Source organism: Sorex fumeus, unplaced genomic scaffold (genome assembly GCF_029834395.1).
Source record: "Sorex fumeus unplaced genomic scaffold, SorFum_2.1 ptg000095l, whole genome shotgun sequence".
Classification (NCBI taxonomy): Eukaryota; Metazoa; Chordata; class Mammalia; order Eulipotyphla; family Soricidae; genus Sorex; species Sorex fumeus.
Window position 1 is genome coordinate 1192388 of NW_026606152.1, and position 20381 is coordinate 1212768.

The 20381-nt window shown below is 68.8% G+C and overlaps 1 protein-coding gene across 3 annotated transcripts; it reads left to right on the forward strand.

Moving 5' to 3' along the window:
* Positions 1 to 56: 56 nt before the first annotated feature.
* Positions 57 to 19247, forward strand: SARDH (sarcosine dehydrogenase). Of its 3 annotated transcripts, none has more exons than XM_056132720.1 (22): positions 57 to 307; positions 1556 to 1601; positions 2419 to 2727; positions 3363 to 3541; positions 3876 to 4055; positions 4469 to 4592; positions 4669 to 4769; positions 7267 to 7371; positions 7540 to 7669; positions 8373 to 8459; positions 8523 to 8613; positions 9543 to 9684; positions 9757 to 9840; positions 10224 to 10334; positions 11013 to 11151; positions 12002 to 12115; positions 12926 to 13073; positions 14340 to 14433; positions 16569 to 16731; positions 16897 to 17065; positions 18654 to 18789; positions 19062 to 19247. In XM_056132720.1, exons 3-22 carry the CDS (start codon positions 2427 to 2429, stop codon positions 19185 to 19187), a joined length of 2724 nt encoding a protein of 907 aa, XP_055988695.1. In that variant the 5' UTR covers positions 57 to 307; positions 1556 to 1601; positions 2419 to 2426; the 3' UTR covers positions 19188 to 19247. The 3 variants fall into 3 exon arrangements, with proteins under 3 accessions (XP_055988695.1, XP_055988697.1, XP_055988696.1); XM_056132722.1 differs by lacking the exon at positions 57 to 307 and adding an exon at positions 365 to 444; XM_056132721.1 differs by lacking the exon at positions 57 to 307 and adding an exon at positions 1211 to 1269.
* Positions 19248 to 20381: the final 1134 nt, after the last annotated feature.

Consider the following 20381-nt stretch of genomic DNA (forward strand, 5'->3'; position numbering starts at 1 on the left):
CCCACCCAGACTCCGGCCCAGTCCCAGGGCCGTCTGCAGACCCTCCCTCCAAAGGCCAGCAGGAGGGGATAGGCTCTGGGCGGGGACAGCTGTGCCCAGACACATTCAGCGCTGCTCAGAGCCTGACTGCTGCCCCTACCCACTTCCCAGACAGGGAAACTGAGGCTGGGCCAGGGGAGGTCGTCCTAGAGGTGTCTTGGCTGGAGTCATCGCAGTGCCCAGCGGGCAGCCAGTCCCACACGCTGACCCGTCCAGGCCGGCCCTATGTGAGGTTCCATTGGCCATCTCAGTTCCGTAGAGCAGCCTGGTGAGTGACCCTCAGCTCATCCTGACCATGGTGGTGGACGCTGCACAGATGGACGGGCCAGCCCAGACTGCAGTAGCCCACGGGCCTGTGTCCTCCACGGGGAGCATATCCTGACTCAGGCTGCTGTCCTGCCTCGGGTACTTTCCTCTGGGGAGCCCCTGTGGAAGGACCAGCCCGGCCTTCCTCTGGGGCACAGGGCATGAATCAGAGCCTCTGTCCACAGCAAGGAGCCAGAGGGCGGGGTGCAGGCTCAGGCCAGAGCCCAGGACGCCTCCTCTGAGAAGCCCATCTGGGTTCCCAGTGGGGGAAGGGCGCTGGTTCAGTCAGTCCTGGGGTGCTGTCGGAGGGGAGGCGGGCTGGCTGGACACGGCCTGGCTGTGAGTGAGACCAGTATGCTGTTATCCTCCCACCAGTCCAGCCCCCAGGCAACTGGCAGACCCATCTTCGTGCTGGCTGGCTGCGTGGCCGAGCTCCCCTCTCTGGGCTCTGGGGTCCCCAGCCTGGAGGCGCGGGTCCCTGGGTGGAGTGAAACGGGGCTCAGGAAGAGAGCACCGGGGCCCTCCGCCCCCCACCTGGATCCTGGGCCCGCCTGGAGGCTCCCACGACGCCCTCAGCAGGGCCCCGGGCTGTTAGCGCAGCGTCCAGCTCCCAGGCAAGGCTCAGCCGTCCCAGGCAGGGGGAATGCGGGCAGGCAGACGCTCAGGTTCACCCCTGTAACTGTTTAGAGGGGAGCGAGGGAGGTCCTGCCCTGGGTGGCTGCCAGGGCTCAGGCATCTCTGCCCTGGCCAGGGGCCCGGTGGCCTGCGGGGGTGGGCGGGACGGGGCGGGCTCGGGCCTGGCCGGGTATGGGGGCGGGGCGGCCGGTTCCGGCTCCGGCTCTCGCGGAAAGGAGGGGGCTGCCCGGCGGCGGCGGCCCAGCGGCCAGTGCCTGTACTCCGGCTTGCACGCAGCTGCGGCCTGAGGTACAGCCTCCAGCAGGGCCTGGCCGCCCGGCACCTTGCTCTGCTTCCTGGCCCGGCGGGTGGCCAGGTCCTCTCTGTGCTCCCTCCTGCAGCCGGTGGGGGGGAGGGTGCTCCCTGCCACCTCAGGTGTGGTCTGAGCCTGAGAAGGACCCGGAGGCGGGTTAATATTAACTGCAGCCCCTGCGGCTAGGGTGAAGGGGCACGTGGCAGCCACCAGCCAGCGTCCGGGTCAGCGGAAGCCTGTTGGCCCAGCAGGGCGCCAGGTCACGGTCCCTGCTCTCCACAGGTCCCCACCGCGGCTCCCGACCGGCCAGGCGCCTCCAGGATAGAAGGTACAGGGGCCAGAGCACCTCGGCGGGCGGACGGGCTGGGACGGGCCCCGGGACCACAACCCCCCCAAGCAGCGGTTCAGCTGTGGGGCTCAGGCCTCCCCAGGCCGGCCGCTGCCCCCCAAACCCGGCCCAGGGGCGAGGGGGCGGTCGGGGGAGAGGAGGCACAGGCCTGGGCCATGCTCCCAGGTAGTGGGTGCAAGACCCCCCGACAGACCAGGTGGGTGATGAGGGAGTAGCGCCCCCTCCCTCTGGTCACGGTGGCCTGTCCCCATGAGCTGGGCAGGACCCCCGGAGATGCCATCCGACCTTCCCAGGGGAGGCCGTCAATTCCCCACCGTGATCCATCTACTGTGGGAGGTCAGGGACGCTTCCTGGGAGGGGGAAGGGCACGGGCACCCCCATCGCGCTGAGTGGACTGCAAGGGCGCGGGGTCCCCAGCCTCCGAGCCCCCCTTGCCAACGGGCAGAGGGTGCTGGGCCGAGGTGGGTGTCCCTGAGGAGGCCCTAGTGTCCACTCCTGTCATCTGTCTGCCCCAGACACCTGGCCCCGCGTTGGGGCGCCCACCTGCCTCCCTGGCTCTGCCAGCCTATGGCAGGGGGCTCTGCTCAGTCCCTGGCTGCCGGACTCCTCGGAGGGGTCCCCTGGGAGATGGTCACCCGAGGGGGTGCTCAGCCCCTCGGCCATAACCTCCCCATCTCGCAATCAGCCTCTGCCCACTTCCCGCTGCCCGCCCTCCCGGCTCAACACCCCCAGGGGCTCTGCGCTGTCCACCCTGTCCACGTCCCCACCCTCCTCTCATATGGTGCCCGTCCCCCAGCTGACCCCATGGCCTCACTGAGCCGAGCCCTGCGCGTGGCCGCCGGGCGCTCCCGGAGCCCTGCTCGAGGCCTGAGCAGCGGGGCCAGCCCCACGGCTGAGAAGAGCGTCCCGTACCAGCGGACCCTGAAGGAGACGGAGGAGGCGGCCCACGGCCCCAGCCGGCCCCTGCCCAGCGCGGCCGACGTGGTGGTCATCGGCGGTGGCAGCCTGGGCTGTCAAACCCTCTACCACCTGGCCAAGCTGGGCGTGAAGGGCGTGCTGCTCGAGCGGGACCGGCTCACGTCGGGGACCACCTGGCACACAGCAGGTGGGCACTGGCGGGCCGAGGGGGGGAGGTGTGCTGGGCCCTGAGAGGCAGCCAGGCTGGACAGAGCCCGAGGCAGGAGCTGGCCCCATCCGAGGGAGCCTCTGGGGTCTCTGGCCTCCTTAGACCCTGCTAGCTGGGCCGGAGAGTGCGGCCCTGGGTGCAAATTCGGGCATCCCCGGCCCCAAGAGCACCCCCAGAAGCGACCCCCCGGCAGAGCCAGGAGTAGCCCCCGACTGCGGCTGTGGGGTGGAGCAGGCGGGACCACCGAGTCTGGGGCAGTCTGCTCAAGGGGGCAGAAGCTCTGGAAGGGAGCACTGGGCCTGGGGCTGGAGAGATAGCACAGCAGGGAGGGCGTTTGCCTTGCACACGGCGGACCGGGTTTGATTCCCAGCATCCCATATGGTCCCCTGGGCACCGCCAGGGGTAATTCCTGAATACAGAGCCAGGAGGAACCCCTGTGCATCGCTGGGTGTGACACAAAAAGCAAAAAAAAAAAAAAAGGGAGCGCAGGGCCAGGGAACCCTGCGCCGGGCCAGGCCTGGAGCCCGCCATGTGCGTGTCCAGGCAGCCCGCCAGGAGGCGGCTCCTGAGGGCGGCCGCAGAGGGGCATGGCAAGGCGCTGGCCCGTCCTCCAGGTCTCCTGTGGCAGCTGCGGCCCAGCGACGTGGAGGTGGAGCTCCTGGCCCACACCCGCCGCGTGGTGAGCCACGACCTGGAGCAGGAGACGGGGCTGCACACTGGCTGGATCCAGAACGGCGGCCTCTTCATCGCCTCCAACCGGCAGCGCCTGGACGAGTACAAGCGGCTCATGTCGGTGGGTGCGGCCCGCGGGCCCTGCCCCGGGCACAGCTGTGGGGGCCGTGGCAGGGAGTGGGGGACACGGACATGGACCCCGAGGATCCCCCGGGCTCCTCCAGAAACTCCTGCCGCAGAGCGCTGGCAGGTGCTGGACGAAGCCCGGGCCGGGAGGGGTCAGCCTGCCAGTCTCTGGCCAGATTCCCAGATGGAGGCGGCCAGGCCGGCCCGCGCATTAGGTGGGCCGCACCCGTGCTGCAGGACGCGCCCCTGCGTGCCACCACCGCTCACTCACAGGGAGGGTGGCTGGGCCAGGCTGCCCGGGCAGTGCTCAGGGCCGGCCTCATCCCCAGCTGGGCAAGGCCTACGGTGTGGAGTCTCACGTGCTGAGCCCGGCGCAGACCAAGGAACTGTACCCGCTGATGAACGTGGACGATCTCTATGGGACGCTGTACGTGCCGCAGGATGGGACCATGGACCCCGCGGGCACCTGCACCACCCTCACCCGGGCCGCCACCGCCCGCGGGGCCCAGGTACCACCCCAGCGGGCCCCTTGGGCACCGGTGAGGGCTCCGGCTGTCCCTGTGGCCGTCACGGCAGGACGGAAAAATTAGGAAGGGAGAGAACAGGAGCCAGACAAAAAGCTGACCGCACGGCCGGCGCTCGGGGCTCCCTGCGGGTCTGTGTGGCAGGGCTGGCCTGGGCCCCGCATCCCGGGCACGCTCTGGTTGGGGCACATTCTGTTCTCTGCCCCTCCTGATGGCTCACACAGTAGTCACCCTGCTCGGCCCGCAGACATCTGTGTGGTCCCATGACTCTTCCAAGCCATCCACGACAAAGGGGGACCCTGCGGGGACAGTTCCCTGCACCCCTAGGGCCCAAGGTGGCAGAGCTCCTGGGTCGGGGCTGTGTCTGTGGAGACCCCCTCCAAGGCATGTGCCCGCAGGTCATCGAGAACTGCCCAGTCACCGGCATCCAGGCACGAACCGACGACTTCGGGGTTCGGCGGGTGGCAGCGGTGGAGACAGAGCATGGAACCATCCGGACGCCGTGTGTGGTCAACTGCGCAGGTGGGAGAGGCCCCACCCCATCCCAGGAGGCCCGCACGGCCCAGGCACAGCCCACTCACCCCTGCCCTGTCCATAGGCGTGTGGGCTAGCACTGTGGGCCGCATGGCCGGGGTGAAGGTGCCGCTGGTGGCCATGCACCATGCCTACGTGGTGACCGAGCGCATCGAGGGCATCCAGGTGAGGGCTCCGGGGCTGGACACAGGGCGGGGAGCCTGGGACCTGCCCGAGTTCTGCAGGCCCTGGGAGTCCCCAGAACCCTGGACTTGTCATCTCCTCTGTGAAGTGGGCTCATGGCACAGGACTCAGGGAGTCTCGCCTTCTCTCCCTCCTCCCCCTCCCTCCTCCCTCCTCTCCTCTCCTTCCTCCCTTTTCCCCTACCCTCCTTCCTCCTCCCCTCTCCCTTCTCTCCTTCCCCCCTCTCCTCCCCTCTTCTTCCTCCCTCCTCCCCTACCTCCCCTCTCCCCACTCCCTGCCCGCTCTTCCCATGTACATTCCTTCCTCTCCTCTCACTTTCTCTCTGCCTCAGCCCCTGTTCTAGAAAAGTTTCTAGCTGTGCTGGGGGGTTGCGTCAGGGCATGGGGGCTCCCTCCCAGGCTGGGAGCATTGGGGCGCTGTGTGGAGGGTCCAGGGCCTGTCTCCCCCCCGGTCCCCTCGGTCCCCTGGTCACAGGCTGTGGAAGTCCATGAGCTCCCGGGGGTGCTGGGGGGGTATGTGCCTGAGGGTGCGGGGTTGCGGGGAGTCTCGGGGCCCGCCCTCAGGCTGGGGACCCCCAGGATGCCCCGGGGATGCTGAACCCCACGACCTGAATTGAGGGGGGCACCCTGAGCTCATCCAGGTCAGGCTCTGGGGTGCCTCGTGGAGCCCCTCCCTGCCCCCCGTTGCTCACGGGGCCACTCTCCAGGGGTCCCACATGCTCTTCACATCCCCCCTGGTCTGCTCCTGGCTGAGGCCACCTCAGGCTCACCCGCCTGGCCTCCGTCCACTCTGCTCCGTATGTCCATCTGTCCGTCGCTGGAGACTGAGCCCTTCCCTCGGCTCGTGCTTGTGAGAAGGGGCCGAACTGCCCAGGGCCGTGGGAATGATCCAGGCTTGGGATTCGCATCCTGACCCGCTACTGCCAAGGCTCCAGGCTCTGAGCCTCAGTTTCCTTCAGTGAAAATGTGACAAGGGGTGGCGGCGGGCAGGGAGCTGTGACAGCAGTGACAATGCCCAGGGCATTCTGGGCTGCCCCAGCCTCTGCCTCCAGTGAGAAGGGGGGACAGCGCCCAGGAGATCTGGGGCTGGGGGCGAGTGGGCGAGGTGGGAACAGGCATCCTGTGTGGGGGTACGGGAACCACGGAGTGGGGCAGCGTCACTGCGGCCACCTGCAGAGGCCGGGGAGGTGGGAAGGGCCCTGCCCACTCAGCCCGACTGTCCCCGCCCCTGCGTGCATGTCTGCAGGACAGGACGGGGGGCTGGGAGCTGGTCCTGGTGCTCGTCCCTCGCACGGGCCACAGCCCAGGGGTCACCAAGCACTGATGAGTGGCCCCGCGTCCTGCATGACCTGCCAGCCAGTGGCCGAGTGTCCTGGGTGTCCCGGGAGGTCTCGGAGTTGGTCTGCGTCTCAGCACCACCTGAGCAGGGACCCGCCTGGCATTTGCTGGTGTTAGTGGTGGTTTTAACCAGTCGTTCAGTTTTCTGTGCAACAGAAGTTAATTATGAATGATCCCACCACCGCCCCTACCACCCCACCCCCTGGCCATCCGTCCATCCATCCGTCTGTCTGTCCGTCTGTCCGTCCACCCCCCCCACCTGCCCCTGCCGCGTCTCTGCTCTGTGTCCCCTGGTCCCCTGGCTCCACACAGCGTGGCCCTTGGTGCAGGCCCTCACGCCACCCGCCTCCAGGGCTCACGCGGGGCATGTTCCGGGCTCACGCGTGTGGGCGTGCCTGGGATCTGGCGGCCCGAGGCTGATCATGGTCTGGGCACAAGCCTCCTGGGTTCGTTGCCTCTGCTGTCAGGGGGTCGGGCTGCCGCCAGGCAGGAGAGCGGGAACATGCACTGATTCCGAGGCAAGCACACCCTTTGGGGGAGCCCTGCGACACCTTCTAGAACCTTCCAAACACCACCAATGTCCACGAAGAGTGCCTAGAAATTAATGTCCCAGGGGGACAGAGGCCCTGTGGGGTGCTCCCCGCAGCTTCTGGGGACAGGTTTCAGGGGACCACAGAGTGGCTGACCAGGCTCTATGGGGTGGGGTTAACAGCTGTGTACCCCTTGTGCACACGCTGGCACACACTGGCACATGTGCACGCACACTCACACGGTGTATACACGTGCACATACATCATGTTTCACATATACACATAGACATGTGCACACACACGTCTGCACACACCACCAGCGCACACGCACACGGTGCTCACACTCTTGCAGGTACGTGTGCATACTCAACGTGTACACATGCACCCCCCCCATGCACACATGCTCTCGCCCCCACGCAGCTGTGACAGGGCGGGCAGGCCTGGCTCAGCCCCAGCCCCGTGCCCCTCGCCCCCGATCTTTGGTTGATCTTTGGGTCACCCCTTCTCCTCCCCTCCCAGCACTGCCCCGTGGGGCCCGGGGCAGGGGAGGCGAGTGGGGAGCGCCCGGCCAGCCCGGACGAGCCCTCTGCACTCCCCTCCGCTGTCCTTCAGAACATGCCCAACGTCCGCGACCACGACGCCTCCGTGTACCTCCGCCTGCAAGGGGATGCCCTGTCCGTGGGGGGCTACGAGAACAACCCCATCTTCTGGGAGGAGGTGAGCATGGCCCGTCCGGCCCACCAGGCAGGTGACGGGGGCAGCCGCCGGCCTTGGGAGGCCCGAGAGCAGAGCGGGCTTGGGGGGAGGGTCTGGGCCAGCCCCTGCCCTCCCCGCTGACCCCCACCGACCTCGCTGACCCTGCTGACCCCTCCCCACTGGGCCCAGGTGTCCGACAAGTTCTCCTTCGGCCTTTTCGACCTGGACTGGGACGTGTTCATGCAGCACATTGAAGGGGCCGTGAACCGCGTCCCGGTGCTGGAGAAGACGGGGATCAAGTCCACCGTCTGCGGCCCAGGTGCGGGGAGCGCACGCAGGCAGAGGACAGGACCCCCAACCCCGCAGACCAGCCCCGAGTCTCACGTGTATGATGGAAGCAGCCCTGCCCGCGAGCCCCCGCACCCCTGAGAGAGCCCCAACCTCCTGCGCCCCCCAAACTCCCCCTGCACCCCTGACAGAGCCCCACCCCCTGCAACCCCCAACAGAGCCCCACCCCCGACCCCTGTCAGAACCCCCCTGTACCCCCAACAGCCCCGCCCCTGCACCCCCCCACAGCCGAGCCCCTCCCCACTATGGGAGCCCCTCCCCTGCTTCTGGCCTGTGGGCTCCCTGGCTGTCCTAGGGGCTCGGCAGGGGCAATGGCTGGCGGGGTGGGGTGCCGGGCCGGCCTCTCTCCACCCTCGGCCCCCATCCCCCTGTGGGTGGGGATGTCCAGAGCCATGGGGGTCAGAGGCCAGGAGGAGGGAGAGCAGGCTGGGACCAAGGGTTCCTCTGTGCACACGGGCAGCTGCAGAAGGGGGCGCTGGGCCCCGCAGAACCCTCCCCACACGTGAGTGTAGGGAGGACACCCGTGACACCCAGGCCCGAGGGCACTCCGGGCTGGGTGGAGCTTGGGCAGGAGCCATCAGGAAGGCTCCCTGGAGGAGGTGACACTAGTCGGCCTCAGGGTGCCCCACAGCCCGTTAGCCCTGCCCTGGTGGAGTGTCAGCCCCTCTTTGCAGAGTCCTTCACCCCGGACCACAAGCCGCTGATGGGGGAGGCGCCCGAGCTCCGCGGCTTCTTCCTGGGCTGCGGCTTCAACAGCGCAGGTAAGTAGGCGGTGCCTGCGGGCCCCGGGCCGGGAGACCCACGCTGATGGCCCGGCCCTGCAGGCATGATGCTGGGCGGTGGCTGTGGGCAGGAGCTGGCCCACTGGATCGTGCACGGGCGCCCGGAGAAGGACATGTACGGCTACGACATCAGGTGGGCACTGGTTGCCGTGCTGGGGCATGGGGAGCACTTGAGGAAGGGCCTTTCCTGCAATCTGGAGGGCCTCATGGAGGAGGGGGACCTGCAGCTGGTGCCGAGGGCCTGGGGCTGACAGAGCTGCTCTAGGTGGTCCTGAGCGGGGCCAGGGCAGAGCCGGCCATGCCGCCCTTTGCCTCAGAGGCTCCTGGTGCCCGGCTGCCCACGGCGGTGTGTCCCATGGCAGCCCTGGGTGGTGTCCTGGGAAGAGCTGACTCAGGCCCTGCTGCCGCCCTCCCAGACCCCTGTCTGCCCCCTCCTTGGGGCCAGCCCGTGGTGCTCGCCCAGGGTGGAATGTTCCAGAAAGGACAAAGCTGCCAGCAGCCTCGGGTCCCGCCAACTGCTGCTTCAAGCCAGCCAGAGTCGGGGCCCCGGGAGCCCCCAACCCCCATCAGCTGGGCTCCTGGGGAGGGGCTGAGCACGCTGAGCCCCAGGTGGATGGGGGGCCTGAGGGCAGGACCCAGGGGGCCCCGCTGGGGCGCAGGGCGGGTGCGGGGTGTCCACACCGGGACGGGCGAGGTGCTGATCGAGCCCCTCAGGAACCTTGGGGGCCAGTCACCGGCCGCCCTCAGCGTCCTCGGGGGCCTCGGGCTCACCCAGAGCAGCTCGGAGGGAGCCCCCCTTCCTGGAACCCTGGCCGTGGGCCCCCGGAGGGCGGCACCCGGGTGGTGATTGGGAGAGGCGGGGCGGGCCCAGCTTCAGCACTGACCGGGAGACCTGTGTCCCCGAGGGGCGGGGCCATGTCCCAAGGGGTTGACCAGGTGGGGGAGGAGGTTCAAGTGGAGCCTTTGGCCTTCCCACACTGCCCGGTGCCCACACGACTTTCCTGGGTGGCCACCCGAGTGGGGGTCCCGAGTGGGGCCCGACCCGAGTGACGCTGCCCGCAGGCGTTTCCACCACTCGCTCACCGACCACGGCCGCTGGATCCGTGAGCGCAGCCACGAGTCCTACGCCAAGAACTACTCGGTGGTCTTCCCGCACGACGAGCCGCTGGCCGGCCGCAACATGCGGCGGGACCCCCTGCATGAGGTGCCGGGGCCGGGCGAGGGTCTCTCAGGCCACCTGGCTGTGACAGACGCGTGACAGACGCGTGTCCCCCAGGAGCTGCTGGCCCGAGGCTGCGTGTTCCAGGAGCGGCACGGCTGGGAGCGGCCCGGATGGTTCAGTCCCCAGGGCCCGGCCCCGGTGAGTGTCCCTGGGTCACACGCACACACGGAGCAGGTCCCGGGGGACACGAGGCAGGTCCTGCTGGACGACAGGTTATGGGTTCACGGGGGTGGGCGCGGGTGTGAGTGACCACCTGCGCAGTCCCTTCTCCTGCTGGGGGACATGGGACAGGTCCCTGGGGGGACACCTTCTCCTGCTGGGCTGCCCCCCCAAAGCCTCTCGGTACCCACAGCAGCCCCATCCTAGCCCGGGGGTGGGCAGAGCCCTAGCCGGACGTGCAGTGTCCGGTCAGCCCTTCTGATGCCCCCAAGTGCAGTGCCCCGCAAGTCCTGATGCTCCCCTGTGGCCCGGCCGGCCCTCCGGGAGACGCACCTGCAGCCAGCCTTGACCGCTGTCCCCAGGTCCAGGACTACGACTACTATGGCGCCTACGGGCACGGGGCACGCGACTCGGCCTACCGCCAGCTGCTGGGCGCAGAGTACACCTTCGACTTCCCGCCCCACCACCACGTGGTAGGTGCCCCGGGCTTGCCCCTTGCCCCTGCACCCCTCCTTTGGGGGTGTCTGGGTGGGACCTTCCCATGGGAGGGCGGGCTGCCTGGCTTTGGGGACCCTCTCCCCTGCCCTCCCGTTCTGCCCCAGCAGGCTGTCCAGCTGGGGACACACCCCCTTCTCTGTGCTGGCCCCCAGCCTGGGGCCCCTCTGAGACCCGGCCCATAGAGGGGCGTGACCGGGGAGGGGCCCAGACACCTGCAGCCCTGCCCTGCCCTGGCCCCGCCCTGGGCCGCAGTGGAGACCCCCCGGAGGAACTGCTACCACGTGCCTCCAAGCGCCCCCTCCTGGCCAGCGCTGGAACAGCAGCTTCTGCTGTCCCTGGGGTCCCATAAGCCTGCAGGGACAGTCCAGGGAGCCAGCGGGAGGGGGCGGGGGGAGAGTGCTGGTGGGTGCAGGAGTGCTGGGGCCAGGGGGAGACTCCATGGCGGAAGCAGCGAAGCCGGTCGCGGGCCTGTCCTCGCCCCTGAGGGCCACCAGCTCTGCTCTGGTGCTAGCACCTGGCGGGACCCTGTGGGCCATGAGGTCACCGTGGGCCACACCAGCCCCACTTCAGGTCCCTGCGGCTCTGACGTCCGCGGGGCACCCGAGGGGGCCGAGGTGCGGCCTGCCATGCTTCCCCGTGTCGGAACTTTCCAGATCAGGGAGGAATGCCTGGCATGCCGAGGGGCAGCCGCCACGTTCGACATGTCCTACTTCGGGAAGTTCTACCTGCTGGGCCCTGACGCCAGCGCGGCCGCAGACTGGCTCTTCTCTGCCCACGTCAGCCGCCCCCCAGGTGCTGGGGCCGGCGGGGCCGGGCGGGCTGTGTGCAGTCTGGCAGTGAGGCGTGAACCCCCCTTCCCCGCCATCCTGCAGCTCCTCTGCTGGCCCTTGCTCCGCCCTGGCTCCTCTGTCCACTGGGCTGCCCCAGGGCTGGCCTCAGCATCCCTCCTCCCTCCCCACCCCACCCCTGCCCCTCTGGCCGTGACCGCCGTGGGAGAGCGGCCACCCCGAGACTCCCCAGGTGTGTCCACCTGCAGAGACCCGCTGTCCACATCCGTGCACATTCAGGCTCCCCGGGACTCCCCCAGCTTTTGGGGACGCACATGCCACGGCCTGTCCAGTCAGCAAGACCCCGTGGACGTGCCCTCCCGCGTGCCTCCTGCCCCAGCCCACCAGCCCCTCTCTCCGGCCCGGCCCGTTTCACCTGCTTCCCTTCTGCCCGTCAGCCGCCCTTCCCCTCACCCACCCTCATTCACTTTACCCCTCCCCCTTCCCCCGCCCCTCCATCCGTCCACGGACCCATTCATCATCCCCTCTCCACCCACCCATCCTGCTCATCCACTCACACACATACACGGATCCATGGCCTGCCAGACGCTCATCTCCTCAACCCCACCCGCCCATCACCCACCCTCCTACCCAGAGATCCTCCCACTCATCACCCACCCACCCATAGGCCCTCCCACCCATCATCCACCCACCCTCGCGTCCATAGACCACCCACCTATCATCCACCCGTAGATCCTCCCACCCATCACCCACCTCCACCAACTTCCACCTTCCTGTCTTCCTTCCTTCTCTCTGCCTGCTGTCCACCCACGTGCCGTCTCTCGTCCACTCTGTGTGCTCTCACCTGCCGCCAGGCGCCACAGTGTACACCTGCATGCTGAACCACCGCGGGGGCACCGAGAGCGACCTGACTGTCAGCCGCCTGGCCCCTGGCGCCGAGGCCTCTCCGCTGGCCCCCGCTTTCGAGGGTGAGACACGTGGGGACAGTGAGACGTGACGCGGTGGCCACTGCTGGGGCGAAGTGGTTTGGGGCCACGGCCATGTCCTCTGCGGACTCCGGCCCCCGCCCCTCCCGCCTGCCCGTGCCCTCCCCTGGGCAGTGGGAACGGCGGGCAGGGGGCGGGCGAGCGGCCCTTGGGGCGTCCATCGGGGACACGCATGTCTCCCCCTGCCCGGCACCTCTGGGGCTGCTGAGAGCAGAGGGGGCACCGCGCTCCCGCCGGCCCAGGGCATCTGGAGGGCAGGGGGCAGGGGTGGGCCCTGGGGGAGCCAGCGAGATGGACACAGGGAGACCCCACGGCTGGCCTGAGCCTATGCAGAGTCAGGGAGGGGAGTCAGGGAGGAAGGAGGCTGCAGGTCGCCACACCTACATGGGCAGATGCGGGCGGGATCACGAGACTGGAAGATGATATCCCGGGGATGTCGCCAGGCCAGAGCAAGAAAGGCTTCCTGGAAGAGATGGCGGCACAAAGGACAGCTCTCTCTGCCTCCCTCTGCATCCACCCCAGCAATGGGTGTGGCAGCAGCTGGGTCTTAGTGCCCGGACGGCAATGGCTTGGAGCTTTGGCGCCCACACGGGGCCTCGGACAGCAGCGCCTCTGTCCCGCCCACGGGGACTCGAGTGTGGGCGACAGCCCCCGAGACACACTGCTGTTGGGACCTCCCGCCATGGCTGCCTCGGGGGCCTGGGGGCGGCGGGAGCCTTCCACTCCCTGGACAGTGCTCGCGGGGTGCGTTCCGGGACCTCGGGAGTCCAGCCACCTGCCGCTTCCTTGCAGGGGACGGCTACTACCTGGCCGTGGGCGGGGCCGTGGCCCAGCACAACTGGTCCCACATCAGCACGGTGCTGCAGGACCGGAAGCTGCGATGCCAGCTGCTGGACTGCTCTGAGGACCTGGGCATGCTCAGCGTGCAGGGCCCGGCCAGGTGAGCAGCCCCGGCACGTCTGGCACTCCTGGACACATGCAGGTGATCCTGGGCTCACCCGGGAACACCCGGGCACACCTGGGCTCAGCCAGGCACACCTGGGCTCAGCCGGGCTCACCTCGGTGCATCTGGGCTCATCTGGGCACACACTGGGCCCTGGGTAGCCCTGGGCTCCTCTTGGTCCCAACGTGCTTGCTCTGGAGTGAGGGAGGCTCCTGGGGCCCAGGATTCTCCCGCCACAGGGTCCCCGACATGCCCGTAGCTGGGTCCCTGCTCAGGGGATAGCCTGGCAGAGCAGAAGAGGACCCGGGCCGGCAGCCGGGCAGGGGGTAGGCAGAGCAGAGACATGGGGGCTCGGGGTGGGGCTGCCCAGGGAAGTTCCCGTGCAGGAGGCTTGGGCCACCTCAGGGGGCAGCTGACGGGCCCTGCCTGCGTCCCAGCTCGTTAGAAACTGCGGGCGGGTGCACCACAGGGCCACAGAGAGCGAGGGGCTTGGCAGACGCCCTGGGTGGGACCCGTCGGTGCCCTGTGGGCGCAGGGAGCAGCGCCAGGGTGGGGTGTTTGGTCGGGACCCCAGGGCGAGCCACGGCGTTGCACCCATGGGTGTGGGGTCCCAGGGAGCCCCCAAGGGGCAGTCACGGGGCCACACCTGCCACTGTGGACGGGCTGCGGGCATCAGTCCTGTTCATCAAATACCCTTCCTGGACTGCGGTGGGCTGGGGGGCCCTGTTTGCTGGCCGGGGGCCTCCTCAGCTGAGGGACACATTCGGGGGGTCTCAGGAGCCCAGAGTAGCCAAAGCTGTTACAGACTCAGTCAGGGAGGGCTACATGGAGGAGGTAGGATTTGAGCCCAGACCAGAAAAGCGATAGGGGGTTTCACAGGCCTGGGAGTCCAGCGGGTACCCAGGGTCCAGGAGGGACGAAGCCCCTCCCGCACGGCCGTGTGTGTCCGTGGGAGCCTTCTGCAGGACGGGCGGTGGGAGCAGCCCCCCACAGAGCCCACAGGCAGCCGCCGCCCGGGCCTCAGTGTCCCTGCCTGAGAAAGGGCCGCTCTGGCCGCTCGCGGGGCCGGCCGGGCTCTCCGACCTAGCGTCCCTTCACCCAATCTCAGCCACAGGCAGAGCCACGACCTGCGTAATCTCCTGGGCCGTTTGGTGCCCGGGTCTGGGGCAGCTCCAGGCTCTGTGCTAGGGACCCGGACGGGGCGGGGCTCTGCTGGGCCGTCACCGTGCTGGTCAGCGGCCTGAGCGCCTGTCCTCGCCCTAGCCGGACCATTCTCCAGGAGGTGCTGGACACGGACCTCAGCAACGACGCCTTCCCCTTCTCCACGCACAAGCTGGTCCGAGCTGCCGGGCACCTGGTAGGGACCAGCCACAGGGACCCTCGTGGCCCCCCGTCTGGGGTGGACGCAGCCCTCGGGGTGGGGTCCTGTGGTCCTGGAGCCAGGCGGGCCATGGGGTAGCCTCCCTTTCCCTCTGACCCTGTGGGGCCACCCTGGGCTAAGGAGCACTGGTGGGTTTGGGGCGCCCAGCCTGGGGGCTGCGAGAGGCGCCGAGAGAGCCCAGACCCCGGTGATCTGCGGGCAGGAAGTGGGGGTCTGTCTTGGCTGCTTCCTACCTCGGCCAGAAGAGGAGGGACCAGAGAGGGCGGGCGCTGTCGGGAGGGCGGCACAGCAGCCCCCGCCCCACCCCCACCTCTGGCCTGCTGTCTCAGGAGAGGCCAGAGCTGTGCGGCTTGGGAGCCTGGGGGGCGGCAGGTGGAGTGTCCCTTCCTGCCGGGGGCGGCCGGTGTCCCTGACCAGACTTCCAGGAGGGCTGTCCCCAGCAACGGGGTGGGGCGTGCACAGACATGGGGGTTGCTCCTGGCTTGGAACCTCCTGCACGGGGCTCCTCAGAACGCCCCAGCACACACTGCACCCCCTCACGCCTGTGGGGTCTGCTGTCTTCACACCCTGGCTAGCGGGACCCCCACACCCGCCATGCTCGTGTGTGTGTCCAAGTGAGTGTATGTGTGCGTATGAGTCTGCGTGTGTGCCAGTGTGTATATGTGTGTATGTGCAAGTGTGTTTGTGTACGTGTGCATGTGTCCAAGTGTGTCTATATGTATGTGTGTGTGTGTGTGTCTGAGGATGAGTGCATGCAAGTGTGTGTATGTACGTATGTGTTAAAGTGCATGTGTGTGAGTGCATGTGTGTGTGTGTGAATGTATGTGAGTGTGTGCGTCCAAGTGTGTGTGTGTGCGTGTGCGTGTGTCTGTGGTGGGAGCAGGGCTCAGTATCAGCATCCAGCACCTCTTCCTGGGGCCTGGGGGTGACCACCGATCCCTCGCTGACCTCTGAGTGGCCAGGCCTTGCTGGGTTGCTACCGCCCTCAGGGTGAGGTGGCAGGGACAGGGGGCACGCACAGCCTGGCCTCCCCCTGCCTGGCCACCCTGATGCCCCCTGGGTCCCCGTGAGCCTGAGCACAGCTGACGGTGCCCGGCTCGCAGCGCTGGGAGGCCCCGACCCACACGCAGGGAACAGGTGGCTGCGAGGCCGCGGGGCCCCCCAGGCTCCGGCATCAGCCCCGAGCTCCGGGAAGGGGTGGGGGGCAGCGGGCCCACGGCTGCCCCCAGACCAGATGTGCCTAGGAACACATTGCGGGACGGGAACATGGGCTGGGGTTCGAGTGTGGGCTTCTCTCCCTGCCCTGGGTCTGCGGCACGTGCTTTCAGGCCGACCCTCAGGGCCGGGCCACGCCCAGTCTCCTGGATCTTGGGTCCAGCTGCCAGAGAGCCGGCCCGGCCAGGAGAAGGCCCCATCGCAGGCCCTGTCCCCCGGAGCAGGCGTGCGAGAGGCCCGGCCCCTGGGAGCAGCTGACCTTCAGCAGTGGGCCTGGAGCCTGTGTCCGCGTCAGCCCCGTGTCCTGGTCCCGTGTGTGCCCAGAGGCTGGGCCCAGAGCATGCCGAGAGCTGGGCCTTGTCATCTCCATGGGGCTGGGGGCCACCGTCCCCTCCCGGCCTCAGGGAACCTGGTGGGCAGGTGACCCTCACCCACGGGTCGCGGGCCTGGGATCCCGAGGCTGCGTGGACCACGGGGCAGGGGCTGACCTGATGCTCAGAGCCCCCCGCTCCCGCCGCTTGTGCCTCTGACCCAGCTGTGCGGGCGGCTCGGCAGTCCAAGCCCAGGGCGTCTCACGGGGCCAGAGCTGCCCGGGCTGCTGAGGACGGGACGGGCAGCCGCGGACCGGCCCGTGCCCGAAGGAGCCGGAACATACCCTGTCCACTGCCCGGGGTGCCGCAAGGGCCCGAGGTGGGGCTACTGCTGATGAGGTGGCCCCAGCCAGTGAAGTGACCCCCTCAGGGACAAAGGGACAATCGTGGGCACAGGCAGAGAAAGGGGCCAGGAGCCGCGTGGACGTGCCCACAGCATGACCCCCCCACACTGCGCTGACCCCCGCTGTGTCCCCGGAGGCCGGGCACTGGGGCAGAGGTGGCAGATGTCCGTCCTGTCGGCAGGTGCGGGCCATCCGGCTGTCCTTCGTGGGGGAGCTGGGCTGGGAGCTGCACATCCCCAGGGCATCCTGCGTGCCCGTGTACCGGGCCATCATGGCCGCGGGTGCCCAACACGGACTCGTGGACGCGGGCTACCGGGCCATCGACTCCCTGAGCATCGAGAAAGGTGAGTGTGGGCAGGGGGTGGGGTGCATGGGGGAGGGGCGCATGTGAAAGGGGGGGAAATGGGAGAGGTGCCCTGGGGAGGGGTGCTGTGGGGGTACTGTGGGGGAGGGGTGCATTGCCTGCATGGGCATGCTGGGGGCTGCCCACTCAGGCTGTGCCCCCCCAGGCTACCGGCACTGGCACGCAGACCTGCGCTCCGATGACAGCCCCCTGGAGGCTGGCCTGGCCTTCACCTGCAAGCTCAAGTCCGACATCCCCTTCCTGGGGCGGCAGGCGCTGGAGCAGCAGCGGGCAGGGGGCCTGCGGCGACGCCTCATCTGCTTCACCGTGGACGAGTGAGTGGGCCCTGGGCAGGGTCTGGGGGGCAGTGTCAGAGGGACAGTGGGGGTCTGGGGACAGTGTGGGTGTGGAGGACAGTGTGGGTCTGGGGGCCAGTGGGGGTCTGCGGACAGTGGGTGGGTCTGGGGGACAGTGTGGGTCTGGGGGCCAGTGGGGGTCTGCGGACAGTGGGTGTGTCTGGGGGACAATGAGTGGGCCTGGGGGACAGTGTAGGTCTGAGGGACAGTGGGGTGTCTGGAGAACAGTGTGGTTCTGGGGGACAGTGAGGGTCTGGAGGACAGTGGGAGTCTGGGGGACAGTGGGGGTCTGGGGGACAGTGGGAGTCTGGGGGACAGTGTGGGTCTGGGGGACAGTGGGGGTCTGGGGGACAGTGGGAGTCTGGGGGACAGTGTGGGTCTGGAGGACAGTGGGGGTCTGGGGGACAGTGGGAGTCTGGGGGACAGTGGGAGTCTGGGGGACAGTGGGGGGTCTGGGGAACAGTGGGGGTCTGGGGGACAGTGGGGGTCTGGGAGACAGTGGGGGTCTGGGGGACAGTGGGAGTCTGGGGGACAGTGTGGGTCTGGAGGACAGTGGGGGTCTGGGGGACAGTGGGAGTCTGGGGGACAGTGGGAGTCTGGGGGACAGTGAGGGTCTGGGGGACAGTGGGGGTCTGGGGGACAGTGGGAGTCTGGGGGACAGTGGGGGTCTGGGGGACAGTGGGGGGTCTGGGGGACAGTGGGGGGTCTGGGGGACAGTGGGAGTCTGGAGGACAGTGGGGGGTCTGGGGGACAGTGGGAGTCTGGGGGACAGTGTGGGTCTGGGGGACAGTGGGAGTCTGGGGGACAGTGTGGGTCTGGAGGACAGTGGGGGTCTGGGGGACAGTGGGGGTCTGGGGGACAGTGGGAGTCTGGGGGACAGTGGGGGTCTGGGGGACAGTGGGGGTCTGGGGGACAGTGGGGGGTCTGGGGGACAGTGGGGGGTCTGGGGGACAGTGGGGGTCTGGGGGACAGTGGGGGGTCTGGGGGACAGTGGGGGTCTGGGGGACAGTGGGAGTCTGGGGGACAGTGGGGGTCTGGAGGACAGTAGGGGTCTGGGGGACAGTGGGGGGGTCTGGGGGACAGTGGGGGGTCTGGGAGACAGTGGGGGTCTGGGGGACAGTGGGGGGTCTGGGGGACAGTGTGGGTCTGGGGGACAGTGGGAGTCTGGGGAACAGTGGGGGGTCTGGAGGACAGTGTGGGTCTGGGGGACAGTGAGGGTCTGGGGGACAGTGGGGGGTCTGGGGGACAGTGGGGGGTCTGGGGGACAGTGGGGGTCTGGGGGACAGTGGGAGTCTGGGGGACAGTGGGTGGGTTTGGGGAACAGTGGAGGATCTGGAGGATAGTGGGTGTGTCTGGGGGACAGTGTGGGGTCTGGGGAACAGTGGGTGGGTCTGGGGGACAGTGTGGGTCTGGGGGACAGTGGGGGTCTGGGGGACAGTGGGTGGGCCTGGGGGACAGTGGGTGTGTCTGGGGGACAGTGTGGGGTCTGGGGAACAGTGGGTGGGTCTGGGGGACAGTGGGCGTCTGGGGGAGAGTGGGGCTGGACACGGTCCTGGCTGTGCCGCAGGAAGGTGCCCATGTTCGGGCTGGAGGCCATCTGGAGGGGCGACCAGGTGGTGGGCCACGTGCGCAGGGCCGACTTTGGCTTCACCATAGACAAGACCATCGCCTACGGCTACATCCGGGACCCCAGCGGTGGGCCGGTGAGTCCCCACCAGGGCCCGGCCCGAGGCCCACACTGCCCAGCAGGCCCACGGGCAGCTTCCTGAGAGGGTCCCACTTGGGGGCTCCCGGCCAGGGTCCCCTCGGGGCTCACGGGGAGGGCTGCAGCCAGGTCCCCTCGGGGACCCCGGGCGGGTCAGGTGGGACCGTCACATGCGGGGTGAGGCCGGCCCCTTCCCCTTCCCCATCTCGGTGGGGCACCCAGGGCAGGCCAGGTGGGGGCACTGCGCTGAGTGTCCTCCTCCTGCTGCAGGTGACCCCGGACTTCGTGAGGGGCGGGGAGTACGCCCTGGAGAGGATGGGGGTGACATACCCCGCCCGGGCCCACCTCAAGTCCCCTTTCGACCCCGACAACAAGCGGGTCAAGGGCGAGTACTGAGGCGCAATAAACGCCCTCTCTCCAGGCCTGCGTTGTCCGCCAGCACTGGGTGGGGTGAGGGGAGACCACCGCCCTGGGACGGGGAGGGGTGGGAGCCCCAGTGGTGTCCACTCTCCCGGGGCCGCGGGGGCTGTCAGGGCGGCCGGAGGATGCTCTGGGCTCTGCCCGGCGTCTACATGGTGGTGCCCCTGCGCCCGCGGGCCCTCCCACAGCCCGCCCAGCCGCCCAGGGGGCAGCCCGCGATCAGATGGGGGTCAGAGGCTGTGACCCCGGGAGCCGCAGCAGGTCATGGTGTGTCAGAGGTCGGGACCCCGGCTTGGGTGGTCGTGGGGACTGTCGGTGTCCTTGGGGGCCCCCGTCCGGTGGCAGGTGTGGGGCCCTGGCTGACACAGTCCTCGGGCCGAGGCTGCTGTCTGGCCACAAAGGCCCCCGTGGCAGGCTCCGCTGTGACCCTTGGGAGAGGCGCCAGTGACCCCCACCCCAGGAGCACAGCCAGGAGCAGCACCAGCCTGGAACCTCTGGGTGAGGGAGACGTCTGTGCCAGTGAGAGCCTGGTGAGCCCAGCCCTCTGCAGGGGACGCGTCACCATAGCAACCTGCCCCTGGAGGCCGCCGCTCCTCAGGGCTCAGAGAGGGACAGCGAGTTGCCCAGAGTCACACAGCACAGCAGGGCTGGACACCCAAGCTGTGGGACCCTCTCATTCCTGTCAGCACCTGGGGGTTGGGGGGTCCTTCACTGGGGGAACAGGGCCACAGTGTGGCCTCTGAGGGCCGGCCCTAACGTGGTGAGCGGCCCTAAGCGTAGGCTCGGTGTCCCAATCTGGCCTGTGGGGGTGTGCAGGAGTGTCTGAGCAGACCAGTTGGGGCCACCTGGGGCAGGGCGCACGGCTGGTGGCCTTGGGGTCTTGGCAGCTCCCCAGCAGCTGCCCAGAGCAGAGTAACTGGCCTGAGAGCTGAGGGAGTGGGAGAGTTGTCCCAGGCGGTGGAAGGTTCTAGAACTGGTTCCCCAGCACAGTTGGTCCTCCACAGCCAGGGGGCGCTGTCCTCTGGGACCCCCAGCTCCCTGCTTAGGGAAGGCCGCCTGCCCCCTCCCTGGGGGGCTGTCAGTCACCAACGAGGAGGCGAGGGGCAGTGCAGGGCCCCTGGCGGGGGAGGGGCCATTGGCCGTCCATCACCCGCCCTTTGTCCGGACAGG